This window comes from Amphiprion ocellaris, chromosome 16 (genome assembly GCF_022539595.1).
Source record: "Amphiprion ocellaris isolate individual 3 ecotype Okinawa chromosome 16, ASM2253959v1, whole genome shotgun sequence".
Taxonomy (NCBI): Eukaryota; Metazoa; Chordata; class Actinopteri; family Pomacentridae; genus Amphiprion; species Amphiprion ocellaris.
Window position 1 is genome coordinate 21,822,409 of NC_072781.1, and position 16,002 is coordinate 21,838,410.

Here is a 16,002-nt window from a genome sequence, read left to right on the forward strand (position 1 = left end):
TATGAGTTGTGTACATGAATGTCATTTGTATTGTATATGTGTATTCTTGTATGTACTGTTTATGTATTCTGTAATTCTGAATTGTATGCATTATGTGTACATGTTGCATTTTGGTGTTGTCACAAATGAAATTATGAAGACCCCAGGAAGAATAGCTGCTGCCTTGCAAAAGCTAATAGGGGATCTTAATGAAACAAACAAACAAAACCACTATTTTTACTGTACATATATTTTAAAAAAATAAAAAATAAATTTTTTTATATATATATATATATATATATATATATATATATATATATATATATATATATATATATATATATATGTGTGTGTATGTATGTATGTATGTATGTATGTACAAATTCAGTAATAATAATTCTTAACAATGAACAAACCTTGTTATTCCTGCTATCACATGTTGTTAATAAAACACTTTTACTGTATATCGGCCTCTCTCAATTACCAATAATCGATATAGACATCAGCCTAAAAATCTTTAATTCATGTCCTGCAGTGAAATATGGGCAGCAAATAGCCCTGAGCCATCAGCCGCTGGCAGAAATGTCAAGAAAAAGACAGTCAGCAGTGTGCTGCAGTATCAGCTCAGGCTCACCCAGCAGCAACACAATACATCACACCAGCCAAGGTGAGAAAGCCAGTGAGTGATGAGGAAGGAGTGTGGCTGTAGTGATGCTGCTTGCTAGAAGAGTAGCTTAGAGAACTGCAATGTATTCACTGCCTGTATAATATGTGTATAGTGTATGTCTGAATCCTTACTGCAGTTGTATGAAGCTTCATTTTGAATTTTTCTAAGTAGAGCCAGTGTTTGGACTCGCTGGGGTCCAGGTCATGGTAGAAGTCACGAGCTGCATAGCCAAAACTGTGGAACTTCCTGTCTGGAGTCAGTAAAATGGTGGTTGGAGTCTTCTGATTGGACACACCAGGGTCTCCACCCTCCCAGCGCCTAGAAAGAGAATAGTCAGTTATCAGTACATGTAAATTAAAGCTGTATTTTTTGCTTTTGAATTGATCAAATATTGACTTCTGAAGCCATTAGCATGTTGCAAATGTGAGTCAAGCAATATTTTCCCAGGTAAAATCCAGTTTAAGCACCATTCTCAGGACTTTCATGCAGCTCATATCAGTCATTTGTAAATATTCCACGACTTTGAAATCAGGCCTTCAGTTCTTTAAGTAAAGACATGTGAACTTAGCCCCTTGGCTAATTGAGCTACGACAGTATTTCTGGACAAATGGAGGACAGCTATTATTAGTGTTATCTCTGTTCCTTGGGAGAAGTGTATAATGAAATTATGGAGGCCATCTCACTATGAGCACCTGATGTGAAGAGGAACTAATTTGGGAGATCTGGGAAAAACTGGATGGAACAGCTTTAAGCTAATTTGAGGTTGTTGGGCTCTTCTAAAATGTAAAATAATGACCAGGAGGATGCTTTGAACCATTTTTTGCAATATAGTAATATCCATCTAAAATGACTTACATGAACCACCATAAGCCAATGGTCAAATTAAACCAAGTACAGCTTTTGAAGCCAAACCTCCTGAGTGTAATAAATTGACCTATTGAGTGTTTATTTTTTAATTCAAAAGCTTCACAGTCCTGCTTTAAAGAATGTCCTCATTTTAAAATACTACTAGTTGCTAGCAGCTTGATGTCACCCTAAAACAAGCATTTCTTAAAGAACAAAGAATTAGTCTCAGATAAAATTAATCAAAAATATAAGAAGTTAATGGCAGTACACAACAAACAAAATTCATCCTAGACCTGAGTGACGGCAGTTTTGAAGGATATGGTTGGTTCTACATTTGTTCCTTACTGTCTCATGGTAAGACCCAAACCAACAATGAAAGTATCTACTAATGAGTACTGTGTGTGAACTCAAGTCTGATCTGTCATAATTGTCTGTACGACAGAGCTCCATTGTGGTCTAAAAACAAACAACTGAGCCACACTGTTATACAATGGCATATTTCTTTGCTACCATGCCAGAAATACTGAATGTAGTCAAAAATAAACACACTTAATTTAAAGACAAATATACTAGTGTATTTATACCAAGAGTTTCAGAGACCTGCACCTACTCAGTACTCACATCTTTACCCAACTAGCATCTCTTAACTGGAGACCAGATCCCAGTCTGTGATCTACAATTATATAGTTTTTCTAATCTCATCCATTCATATTCGCTGACCATGCAAAAGCAACATTGGACATGCATGTGTACTTTCAACAAGTTGTGTGTATGAATGCAGACAACTGGCACAATCTAATGGATGAAACATCTGGTACAAATAACCCTATCAGAGGGTTTAGGCAAAGGAAGCATTTATTTAGATACTGCAACACAGTTCAAGAGCATCAAATGTATATTAATCTGCTCTGAAAACAGCCTCAAACAAGTGTTATAGTTCACGATTAAGTAAGGTTTGCTAAAATTTACAGTCCCCAGTTGTTTTGGAAACATATTAAGTAGAGGTAGACCGATATATCGGCCGGCCGATATTTTGGGCCGATATATGGACTTTTTTCAATATCGGCCATCGGCCGATATTTACAAATAAAAAGCCGATTTGTGATCAGGCACCCGTACGGGCAGCTGTTGCGACCGCTTTTCCCTTAGAAGGACCCCCGGCACTCAGAGAGCGGAGCATGAGCGGAGCATGAGCGGAGCAAGTGAGCCAGGCAACAACAAGCCTTGCTCCACACCTGCTTTACTTTTTAATTGTATTTTTTGTAAACTTTAAGTATTTTTTTTATGTTATTGTACTTTTTCACTTTTTGTGTTCAATAAAAGTTAGAGTTCTACTAGTGTATTTAATTTGTAATATATACATGTATATACTTTTAGTGTTTAAATTGCCTTTTGTAATCGATGTGCTTTTTTTAAAAAAAAAGGATATCGGCCTTAAAAATCGGCTTCTACAATCGGCTTTAGATATCGGCCATCGGCTGAAAATTTTTTTAAAAATCGGTATCGGCATCGGCCTTTGAAAATCCCATATCGGTCGATCTCTAATATTAAGCATTTTTTTGTTTTCTTTAGACTTTTAAATAAGTTTGGAGATCAATGCCAGAGACAGCTGTAGTGGCTGTATAGTGAGACAGACTTGTGGTCTGTCATGGGATGAACACCAGTTATGTCCTCTTAAGTCAGAGCACCAACAAGGAGCCTGTTCTTACTGGCGTCACACCACCCTCAACTTCTGTCTCCAAAAAGTTGTCTGCACCTCAGACTGTTTTGTGTTTAGTGAGCTGGTCTGCCACAGTCAAGTCCCTGCTCCATTTTTGCTCATAATTACATTGCTAATGAATTTATATTACAAAGAGCAAACTGACATATAGATGTAAAACTATATTAGCAGTAAAACATTTGGACAAAGATTTTGTTTATTAAAACTGTTTTCTCTGATGTAGAACAAAACTGAGGGCATAGGGAACATAGAGAAATACACTTTGATGAGCTGGACATCAGATCCACGAAGGAACAGGTTGCTGCTTTCCAAGAGTCCAAAGGGATCCAACTGGACTGCCATAACATCGAGGCATGTCACCTTCTGCCTAAGAAAAGTGCCACCGGCAAATCTGCTATTATCTGAAGATTTGTTCATAGGAAGCGCAAGATGGCACTACTAACACAGCGGAGAAACTAAGGGGAACAAATGTTTTTATGAATCACCATCAAACGAAATACAACGCTAAAATAGCCAGAAAAGCACGCTGCCTGAAAAAGAAGGGAAAAATAATGAACATCTGGACAAACGACTGTAAAATATGTATAAAACTGAACGGGCCACAAGATAAAGTGCTGGTAATCAAGAAGACGGAGGAGCTGGAGCCATAATCAGCGAACACACAATGAACACTACAGTGGAATCAAACCAAATAAGTTTAATATATTACATTCCTCAAATTGGCCACTGTTTCCTTTGATGACAACTTTGCACACTTTTAGCAATACCTTAACCAGCCTCATGAGGTCGTCACCTAGAATTGTGTTCAGTTAGCAGAAGAGCTACTTTAGCTACACTAGTAATCCATATTATGGCAAGAATTACTCAGCTGAGTTAAGAGAAACAACAGTCCATCTTTACTATAGGGTATAAAGTCACTCCAGAAAAACAAACAATAAACAGCAGCTCAGATTAGAGCCACATCATCAACATCCCAGAGTTCAATTGAAAACTTTTTCAAACTATATAACATGGCAGCATGTTCAAGTGAATGCCATGTTAACAACATGTAGGAGGTAATGTGGGAAAGACTCCTACAGTTGTGACTTGTGAACGACCACAACTCAAATAGCAGTTGTTCTGTGCTACTGCTTCTTCTCATTTCATTACTGGAGATTTCTGTTGTCCTCATCATCTCCACAAACCATACTAAACAAAAGACACACACGAGCTACATTTCTTTAAAGAATGTAATACTTACAAGCAGGTATACTTAAATTAATTAACATCATACATGTACAGTTTTAGACATCTGGGGGTTGAAAATACTGTACAGTTCATTGTAGCACTAAATCTATTCAATTTTAGCTTCTGATTACTTTGAACAACAGACTTTGGCTGACAGATTTTTTAAGCACAATGTTGTAAAACTGTCTTTTGTTCATACAGTACTAAAATGTCAGAAAATACAATATTTGTCGCTATTACAACTGTTGAATTACAATGACAGGAATACAACATAAAACTGACTGTGAACACGCTAAATAAAAAGGGAAGTTTTGTTGTTTTGCTGTTGTCCTCTAACCTGACACTTTAGCACATATGCAGTGATGTAGAGAGGAAACTGCAAACGCTGAAAAGAATATTGGCAGAAAAGCACAGGACATTTAAAAGTGTCTGGTACTGGTTTCACAACATCAAGATACGCTCACTGACTACTGTATGTACTTGAACACTGACTGTGTCCACTGATCATCCACAGCAATAAAAGCACAGACTGGTGAAGTGAATATTCTTTATCATCTCATTATAATGCAATGTTGCTTCACACTGCTGCACTTTGGATCCCTGCACTGCAGCACGACAAAGCAATGCCAAGAATGTGAAAAATCACACATGAGCTGGTCAACTAAAACACCTGTCAGCCTGTGGTGGGATGGAGGCTGTTAACCCCTGTGGTGCCCAGCACTAGGCTGACCTGAGAGGTCATGGGACTTTCAAAGTTGGAGTCTAACTTCTTTCACATGCTTACTGTCAGCACTAGACAGACAGTGGAAGGTCTCAATTAAAACTCAGTATTTTAATTTCATTACAATCTAACATAAAAGAAGTTATCCCAAAGTAAGTAAGGCCAATAAAAAGCAAGATTACACTATCACATGTATGGCTTTAGACACACTTACACCCACTGTGTTCCTATTAAAACTAAATATAGTCTTTTCATCTTGAAGTTTCTGTATATCTGTATGTATTAGGGTAAATACAAACCTTTTGTCACAGGCTGCAAATTAGCCAAGACCCACAAGTACAGCTAAAAAATAGATTAATAGGTGTAATTAAACTAACTAAAGCTCAGAAATGAAATATGTAACATTGCTGCTTCATCAGTCTGTTAAAGTGATGCCATTCTGTCATTTAGACATACATCACTTTTACATTAATGGTCCTCACAGCTTCATGCAGACACCACAGTGACAGAGAGCCAAAAGACCATATTCGTCATATATGCAACCCTGGACAGCACATCAAGTAGTGTATATATGCCGCTAACTCGCAATGATAAGAAAATTTTAACAAATCTGTGGATCCAGTACGGTGGCCGAGAGGTGCAAACCAAATTTACATAATGCAAAACACATTTACAACCTCCAAGACAAATTTACAAGCGACAAAACACTTTTACAAGTCCAAAAACACTTTTACAAGTCCGAAAACACTTTTACGAATCCAAATGTAACCGGAAAGGGAATGTCCCAACTCTGGGGTTGAACCGGAAGTGACAACGAGGAGCGGCTAATGCAACTTTTGGTTGTTGTTGATGGTGAACCAAGCGAGCGGGTGATGTTTTGCCCGTTTTGTGAGGAACATATGAACCGATTGACGCGGTTTTGTTTTTCGTGTGGTCGGTCTTTAGAGTGTTTAAATGGCGCAGATCAGACCAACCAAAAGTGCATTAGCCGCTCCTCGTTGTCACTTCCGGTTCAACCCCAGAGTTGGGACATTCCCTTTCCGGTTACATTTGGATTTGTAAAAGTGTTTTTGGACTTGTAAAAGTGTTTTGTCGCTTGTAAATTTGTCTTGGAGGTTGTAAAAGTGTTTTGCATTATGTAAATTTGGTTTGCACCTCTTGGCCACCGTAATCCAGACTATAAGCCGCATCACTGCCAAAATTTAATCACTTGGTCCTTGTGTCATTTCTGACCTTCCCTGAAAATTTCATCCAAATATGTTAGTTTGTTTTTGAGTAATATTGCTAACAGACAGACAGATTCACAGATGAACAGACAAACGTACACCGATCGTCGCATAACTCTGCTGCGTTCCTTGTCAGAGTAAAAATATCACTACAACTGTGTGTTTTAGTTCAGAACTGAACTAGAGAACATCCGCTATGTACCAAATGATTTAACTGACAAGTACACAGTATGATCTGCTGTTAGATGCTGATTAATCCTGTGTCCATTTCGGGAATAATTTTCGATTATAAAAAAATAAGGAAACTACCGCTGTTGTTCTACATATGTAAATACACACAACACTCTTTGGAGTGGTTCATATGGATCCTGCTGCTGTCCAATGCTGCAGGTTTTTATTAAAGTCACAAAATACTCCTACAAGCAGCTTGAAGCAACAAACTGAACTTCAGCTCCTGTTAACACTTTGTCAAAACCTGGATTTCATTAATTGTTGCTGGGCCTTATTGGTCTGAACGGTTACACATTCTATCTTCTTCGCAGTAGAGCAAAATGAATGAGAAGGGTGTTTTGTGATCATGGCAGCAAAGTGTGTCTTGTGCTGTTGGTGATGTTTTCAGAACAATATTGGTGCTGAAAAGCCTTTCTTCAATCACTTCACGCAACTCAAAGTGCGTCACTTGTGTGTGTTTATTTGTCAGTGTGACTGCATGCAGTTCAGAATTATGTAAGTAATACTGATATGCTACTAGGTCCAACCAAGTATGACTGCCATTGTGACTGTTAAGGAAAAGTGAGGGAGTCAGTGTGCGCAATCAGACACGAAGCTGATATGTTCAGATGCCATCCAATTAACGGATTATGTGCATGTCTCAAAGGTGCTTAAGATTATTAGTTATTTTTGGTACCATCACTGCAACCAGCAAATATTAGTAGGTAATGGCATTACCTGTGTGGCGTCACAGCTGGAGTTGTTGATAGTTCCAGCACCTGATATTAAACCAATGTCAAAACATATCTTAACATATTTTGAGAGATATTCATGTTTCTCTGCTAACCTCCTTTTTATTTAACAGAAGAAACTTGAGTGGTCTTGGCATATTGTTGAATATTGAACTGAGCCATGCTAGCTTTCCCCTCTCTGTTTCCAGTCCTAGTGCTAAGGTAGGCAACTAGCATCATCATATTCTCTGAACAAAGGAAAACAAGCTAATTTCTTAAAATGTTAAACAATTCTTTACATAAATCTAGGTTATTAACCAGCAGTCACCTAGATTCTGCCGATAACAGTGCTGAGATCTTACTGCTTTTAATTAGCTGCTACACTAGTACCTTGCCATATCCCAAATGAACTAATTGTTCCTGGAAAGACTGCTGCTAACTGTGCAAAGACCATCTTCAGTTTTGAAAAACTCATAAATGCTGTAATGGACCATTAATCTGCCCATTCACAACTATGTTTTTTTTGTTCAAAAAACAAAACCTTCCCAGGACTCACAACAGTTAGACATCATGTATCATTATCATACACAACATGTTCAGTGCAAACAGCATCAAAGCAAATGTAGCAATGCAAGTAATGTCATTCAGGAGAGGGGGAACCAACAGTGAGAGCATTTCCAACACAAGAACCTTCTGAGAAGCTCAGGTCTCCAATCTGTGTTGCCACTGGCAGAACCAGATTCTATAATGAGTTCTGGGGAGATAGCTCTACCTGGAAGAACATCCTGTTTGGACAGTAATATTTTCTGAAGGTTAAGGATCCTTTGGGCTTAGGTTTGCACCACTTGCACTTTTCGTTTGAATGACTCCTGGATCATTCCGTTTTACATACATGAGGCTGCTGTTTTAGTGTGTTCAAAGCAGGTAGACCACTATCAGAAAAGTAACACGGTGTTGGCGTGGCTACTGCCCACCCCCACACTTTCCTCTGTGAGTGTCTGCATTGCAGTGCTGGCTTACCTCATAGTGTGAATGCACTCTGGCTCCTTAGTGAAGGCGTAAGCATAACCACTGGATGTAGTGCCAAAATCAATGGCTACCACCACCACAAAGGACGGCCCTGATGGTACCTGGTCTGTGTCATTCTGCTATACAAAGAAAAGAATACACAGTATGACACAATTAGGGCATGTGATGGTGTGTTGTGAGATATGCTTCAACAAGGGAGTCACACACAATACAACAGTTCAAAACTGTGGGTAAATATCAATCAGATTTTAAAAGAGCAAAGAAATATCACAGGATACACTGATGTCTATTATTGTTAGGAAAGCAGCATAGCGGTATTCTTAAAATAACCATATTGTTTAGACAGATACAAAATAGCAGAATGTCAGATGAATCAATGGTCCAGAAAGTATTTTCCGCCTATACTTTGTGCACTATGCCCTAATCACTGTTTGTTTCTGCAGTGATGCAATCCGGTTGTCCTGCTAGCATTGTTATGTAAAATGCACTAGTGAGGAAGTGAAAACAATGAATAGCGAAAAGAAAGAGTGAAGAGCAGGTAGACCACACACTGTGTCTTTACATCACAACGGAAGGGAAAGAACTGCTCCTGATGTACAGCAGAGATTAAGTGCAATATGACTGTACAAAGACATAGCAGTCATAGAGTATATGAGGAAAATATTTTGTTAAAAGATTATCATATCTAAAGTCAACTTTGGGAAACCTTTGCTAACAGGAGACCAAACATGTCAGCAGATCATACACGGCCTGGAGTTACAGCAGGTACAGAAACAAGTATATGTGTACAGGAGAGCTGAGTCACCTGAGTGTGTGATGGAGACAGAGGGGTAATTCCAGGGTCACCCATGCTCTTTGCTGGAGAAGGATTGGCCATTGCATCTGTAGAGGAAGACAGACAAAGATCGTTAGGTCACAATCCCATTGCACCTTTAACTCTTCAATAAGTCATTTGTTTAAATAACTTATACCTTGTTACATACTAGCACATTGGCACAAATGTTGCATTATATTTGACAACATTTCAAAACATCAGATTTTTTTGTTGTCACTCATTTGTGGAGTTGATGTTTTGTTCATATTTCCATTTAATTTTACAAAACTCTGTTCGTTGTTTCATTACTTCTTATACAAACATCGCAAAAACTAAATCGAAGAATTCCTTCCCCATTAAAATGCATAGTAATAAATGGCTTCATTTATTGTCTGCAATAAAATAAAGGACATTAAATAAACAATGTTTTTTGAAAGTTTGCATGCAGTTGTAGATTTTTGAATAAATTGCAAAACAAGAAAAGAACTAAGAGAGCACAGTACTCCGCCAAGGCTGCTCATTTGTTGTACAATTTCCGACGGATAAGTCCTGATAAGTCCACAGCAGTGGATTTGTAGTAGCATCATAATCATGTGATCGTCAGCAGGCAGGTGGCGTGGCGTTCACTTGTTGTCATAGTTACAGTGACACCGTGCCGCTATCTCGCAATAATACAGAAATCTTTAACAAATCTGTGGATCCAGACTATAACCCGCACCACTGTCAAAACCTAATATGGTGGACCTTGTGTCATTTCTGACCTTCCCTGAAAATTTCATCCAAATCCATTAGTCTGTTTTTGAGTAATGCTGCGAACAAACAGACAAACAGACGGACAAACATATGCTGATTGTCACAACTCCGCAGCGTTCCTTGGTGGGGTAATAACAGCAGCACTTTTTCATGCACATATGCACATGTTTGAAGCTTATACCTATGTATAATAATTTTGTGATGCGCATCTTGTATGACACAGACCTCAGTATTGGTTAATAACCATTTGTCACATGTGTAAATATCAGTGCCTAAACAGTGTTACTACCAATGAACAAAGAAACTCTTTATGAGTAAAAACAACCTATTAGCTCTAGCTCTAGTAGACAGTACAGACCGACCCAGTGTAGGTCCGGTTAGCTGTCCCTCTGTTAGTCAGTTTTAATCCATCCATCACTAGGCCACATGAACTCATAGCTTCTGTCTTTGAGTGTAAAAGCTCATTGTCAACATCAGAAACATTTGATGAAATGATCTTAGATTGAAATCCTCTTACTTGCATTTTCCAAAGTGTTTAATAGATAGTTTAGACATGAGCTGGCTGTGAACAGCAGACCAAACCAGTTACAACAACCACCCTGAAGAGGTCAAAAGCCATAGAGCAGAGGACAGATGACTGAAAGATTGGCTGTGGAAGAAGAACCTTTAAAACAAGTGTGAAGACGGAAAGGTGCAACGAGCTTCAGGCATATGCAACAAATACACCTAAGATGATGTGACAAAAGTAGATCAAATGATGAGCTTTGTGACCGGTTATAAAGAGACGTGATTTAAAGTCAGAAAATGACACACTTTGCAACATGCTATTTGTGTTTCAGTTGCGTATGCGTGTGTGTTTACTGTCTGGTTGTGTTGGTCCTGATAAATCCTCTACAAAAAGAACCAACAGTAGGACTAAGAGTGTTTTTCATCATGACTACATCTGCCTACTATTTCTGGATTTGTAGATGAATCATAGAATGTTAAATGCAGATCTTCTTATGGAACATCAGGAAATAGAGAACATGCACCTTCTAATTTTCAAGAGCCCAAGGTGGCATCTTTAAAAAGTGGATCACCAATTAAAGACCCGCAAAATATTCAGTTTGCTATCCAAAGAAGATCCTATTATTTGAGAGGCTAAAATAAAGATTATTTGACATTTTTGGGACTGAATTAATGATCTAAATAGTTGGAGGATACACTTCCTCTTGACTGACTAATCAATTAATTACAACTGAGTTTTCAGTCCTAGTAGCAGAACAAGATGCTATCAAGACTCATAGGTCAGGTTCATAAAGATGTGCATCCTCAGTCTGAGCTCATGTGCTGGCAGGAGGGTTTTCTAATGAGTCCCTCCAATCATCAAACATGATAAGTGAGGAGGCTCAGAAGCTGAACTGAGGAACTATTGTGAGGTGGTGTTTGCACAGTGGGTGCTGCCAGCTGAAAGTGGCCCAGAAGCAGGCACTGTACACCAAATTACTCCTGGGACTCTGTCCTGCTGCTGACCCTGAACTCTGTAAACTCACATGTAAATGGCCGAGCAGTGAAAAGATTTCCTGGTGCAGAGCTCCAGACTGATAACATCTTCTCCACTCAAAGAGCAGAAAATGTCTGTTGCACATGTCTTTAAAACACAATGACATTTCAATTGAATTGGAGATTGTCTCCCCATTTGCCACCATCATTTTCATTAGTCTGGCTTAATAGCCTTCACTGAAAGTGTTCTTTGAACGCACACAATAATAATACTCCCTCGACATATTGTAAGTGTCTGGCAGAATTGTCTCACAACGGGACATCATGTTATCCATCCTATTTTTCCACCTCGCTCACCCTTTTCTCTTGTCCACCCCTACAGAGTGGATGAGTGGTCTGAAGACCCATAATACACTTTGCCAAGCAATTACGGTGCAGAATTACAGACCACCTGTGGCTATACTCCATCTAGCCGCCATCCAGCTCATCTCTCTGCGGCCCCGGAAGCCCACTCCCAAAATCACCTTTACAAACTGGAGTTTTTATTCCCAACAATGGCCATAAAAATCAAATCACAATTAGAGAAGTAAAGTGATTGTAATCTTGCAATAAATAATATTTCAAATGCCGTATGACTAAGGTTTGGCTCAGCCATTCTTTCCTTTTGTGCTAGCACTAGTTTGTTTACCTGCATGCAATAAGACATTTTATTACTGAGCTTCTAAAGGCAGCTGTGTACTGAGGATGTCAACTGATTACCTGCAATATATAAATATGTATATATATACATATATATACGTAAATACCGCAGTCTGAATAATGAGACAAACCTATTAGCTTACCATAATCATAAGAAATAAAGACCACAAGGCTGATTGGAATGACGTATGACTTCATTATAGTGCTTTCTGTGAAGTCTGAGGATTGTTACTGCAGTTGTTTTACACTGGGAAGAACATGAGTATCTGTTTAAAAAGTCAGTAATCTGTGAGGTAGATGTTGAAATATGTCACTGGATAAGTAAGACTTTGACCTGCTGGGGGCACTAAAGTTTTAATTTCCAAAAATAAATACTTGAATAGAAAACGCAGACAAACAGGTGACCGTTCATTGGTAGCATGCTTGTGCGGATACAGACATACTACTTCATGAGGCGATATGAAAGGGAAGTAATATCGCTGTGTCATTGCACACCACACATTATCACATCTGAGACTGTCTCTGTCCTGTTACTAACCTTACTGTAGGCTCTGTGTCTATTAAAGTATTTTGTATAGTACCCAGAGGACAGTGTTGCAACACACTGTGTAAGCTGAACATCCCTGTTTCAGTTGCCTGAGATCTTTGCTGAACATCTTTCTCTCTCCTTGTGTTTCTTCATTGTCTAAACTCACTTCTGCTATTTTTTCAATACAAATACAGACACAAATACAAATCAGTGCACTAAGTTTTTCTTCTCATCTAGAAATAAAGTAATTGATGACATTTGAATTGAAAAGTAACTTAACAAGATTACTAACAGTTTTTAACAGCTTAAATGGCACAGGTGAGAGCCGAGTACGCTCCATCCTTCCCAAAAAGTGCAGAAGGATGAACAAAATTGCATTGCAACACTGAAGCCACAGCTGAAAAGCAGACAAAGATTCTTATTTTTCTCCTCTCAGCAAGAGCAGCGACTTCCTGTAGGCATCACATTCCATCTATTTCCCAAACGACTTTTAGTCAGAGCCGGAGCCTGGAGAGCATGTTAGGAAAATGATCAGGCACTTCTGCTTTAAATATAAAAAAAAAGATAAAAAGCTTTTCAAAAGGTTAAAAAGCCCACATAAGGAAAGATGTGATGATGGCATTGATGTGCTCTTTGATCTGTTGAACTAAGGTCACTTTCAAGCGTCTGCCATATGTAAAAAGCAGATAATCCAATACACACATTTAACCTGCACTCAAGGGGGACAGTATGTCACCAGTAACCTTTTAGCCACCACGACTCAGACAGCAGCCGCCGAAACACCACCAGCCGAAACAGCGAAAAGGCTGGACAGCAGTCTAGTAGAAAGTCAACCTAAAAATTCACTTGCTTTACACACTACTTAGAACTGAAAGCAGAAATACACAGTGCTCCAATCCTGATTCCCAGTTACTACGATGGCAAACAGATCTTGTTGACTATAGATCAGCATTAGTTAATGTACATTTCTACAATATTAAAGGTAAAGTCAGCTTTTCTAATCTAATTCATTGAATAGCTCCTCATAGTCTGCTAGCTGCCTGAGTGTGCTAAAAATATCACACTCAGCCCTAAATCTGTAAATGGGAAACAAAATCAGTAAGACTGATCCACACAACCAGTTTAGCTATAAAATGTGGTGAGGATACAGACAAAACTGTCTTCATTATCAAATGTGCTCCAGCAGAGGCCAAATCCATAATTTTTGGCCCTTCAAAAACAGTAAGAGTGCAACATTTTCAAACTACAGTTTTATTGGAGCCTTAGAAAGTTCCTGCAAATGTATACATTTGGTTGTATTCCAAACTTCCAATGACAAATAGGCTACAAATTGGTCAATATTTCACTAATTTCAGTAGAATATGCTGTGTGGTAAGTATGGTAAGCTAAGGCTGCTTTTTCATTTGCTATTTTGACAAAATGGTGATTTGGACTTACTGTTACGGTAAATGGAAAGAGTCAAAATATACTAGCACTTTTATTACTGCTATATGAACAAAAATGCAGTAACATTTGGTTTGCAAACATTTTAAACAAATAAAGTGCTTATTAACAGCAGTATTCCCTTTACACAGTAGCAGTTAAAATATTTCTTGTAAATTTTAACCTAACATTAATGTAATTATGCATTAACTTTTATGTAGTTTGTTACAGAAAAACAAGTTACCTTCAGAGTACAGAGCCATGATCATAACATTATAGCCAGCAACAGCAAGTTAACATTTATAAATCTATATTCTTATTTTTTTCTGAACAGGTGCCAGTAGAGATATTTTTCTTTTATCAGCGAGCAGCAGAAACAGTCTATGTTCAGTAGCAGCTGTCCCTGTTAGAGGAAGGTGAAAGAAGTACACAACTGGGACTGACTGCAGAAGACTTTTTAGTCTGTGAAGTCCATGTTTGTACTTCTTTTGGAGAATCTCAGACAACAACAAAAAAAAATTGACGCAGGTTGAGGCTCATACATGCCGTCATTCATTGCAACCCTAAGAACATTCTTCAGACCGACAGATCTTCCACAAAACTAATCGGAATGCAGTCTATAGCTAACTATTTCGCTGTGGCATGTTAGCTTGCCTTGTTTTTGTTTATCTCTATTTCTCCCACACGCTGTATCCAACCAGTCCACCGAAGCCTCCCTCCACTGTTAGTTTGGGTGATGACGCCCATCCCAAGTACTGATCAACATCCAGCCCTCATGTGATTCATGGTGAGTCTGTTTGAGGATTCAGAGCCAGTGAGCAACGGACTTTCAGAATAATAATTTTAAAAATGTGCGATAAAATAATTGTCAGCGTTAACACGTTAATAACGCACTAATGACGTGTTAATAATGCTTTAACTTGACCAGCTCTAGTTACAATAAAATACTGTAGCCATTGCTGTAGCCATTGTAGGCTTACTAGAACTTGCAAAAAAATGATTTGTGTGCACCCTGTGGTGTTTCATGAGCTGTTCCAGTGACATAGAACAAGGATCCTGTACACCCCTGACACTCTCTCCTGTCTGATATGGTTAGTGACAGTAGAGGATTAAAGCTTTATCCAAAAGTAGAAGAAGGAGGTACTGTGATATCAAAATGCATTTCAAAAATCTGCTTCTATCAGCTTGTGTTTTAGTTTTAGACTTTTTAAAAAGCCACCTATTTCACCTGAGTCAAATTAAAACATTTTTTATCACAATATACCCACTTTTTTTTTTATACATTTCTGGTGTTTTTATTTGTTTCTTCATACACAAATTGAAAATGCACACATAATGCACAAACAGACCTTCTACTTACGCAGGTATTTAACAGATCTCCATCCTCAAAATGCTTGCAAGGAGTTCTTTTGCTTGTAGTCCCAGGATATTGTTGAAAGTAATTAAAAAATTCAAAGAGAAGCTCACAAAATACCTTCACTGTGCTATAATATGATGATTCTCACTTACTACTCAAATGACAGGAGCCTTTGATTTGACCAAGCTTGGCAGGCAGGCTGGGCTTCCAGCCAATCACGCAAGCAATCTGAACTGAATATACTGGATCTGTCACTTCATTTTTGTGGACAGGTTGTCCATTGTATTCCATGGCTACATGTTGTTCTCATAGTACAGCTATGCTATTATTAACTCTGTACACTGTATCTACTTTAAATATTTAAAATTTAAAATGCTTATAAACTTGTAAATAAACCTACAGAGAAAAACTTAATAAATAAAAAAAAAAAAAAATAGCAGCCTGCTGAAGTGGTAAAGAAAGACTGTGAAGAAACACAGGGGCAGATACAAAGCAAGGCATACACTGTTGCCTACAATAGCAGGAGAGGAGCCCTATTAAATTCACTGCAGCAAACTGAGAGGCACAAACAAAAAAATCTGCTATAAAAG

At 38.3% G+C, this 16,002-nt stretch overlaps 1 protein-coding gene across 5 annotated transcripts in view; it reads right to left on the minus strand.

Annotated features, from left to right (window-relative positions):
• Positions 1-16,002, minus strand: part of hspa12a (heat shock protein 12A) — a 62,424-nt gene that overhangs the window by 27,161 nt on the left and 19,261 nt on the right. For 3 of the 5 annotated variants that reach the window (XM_023296682.3, XM_023296709.3, XM_023296697.3), the window contains exons 2-4: positions 9,162-9,238; positions 8,348-8,475; positions 778-964 (exon numbers count right to left, since the gene is read on the minus strand). In XM_023296682.3, the coding sequence (XP_023152450.1) occupies positions 778-964; positions 8,348-8,475; positions 9,162-9,238 (392 nt within the window). The remainder of the gene's footprint in view (positions 1-777; positions 965-8,347; positions 8,476-9,161; positions 9,239-16,002) is intronic. The other 2 variants (XM_023296690.3, XM_023296702.3) reach the window with 1 other exon arrangement.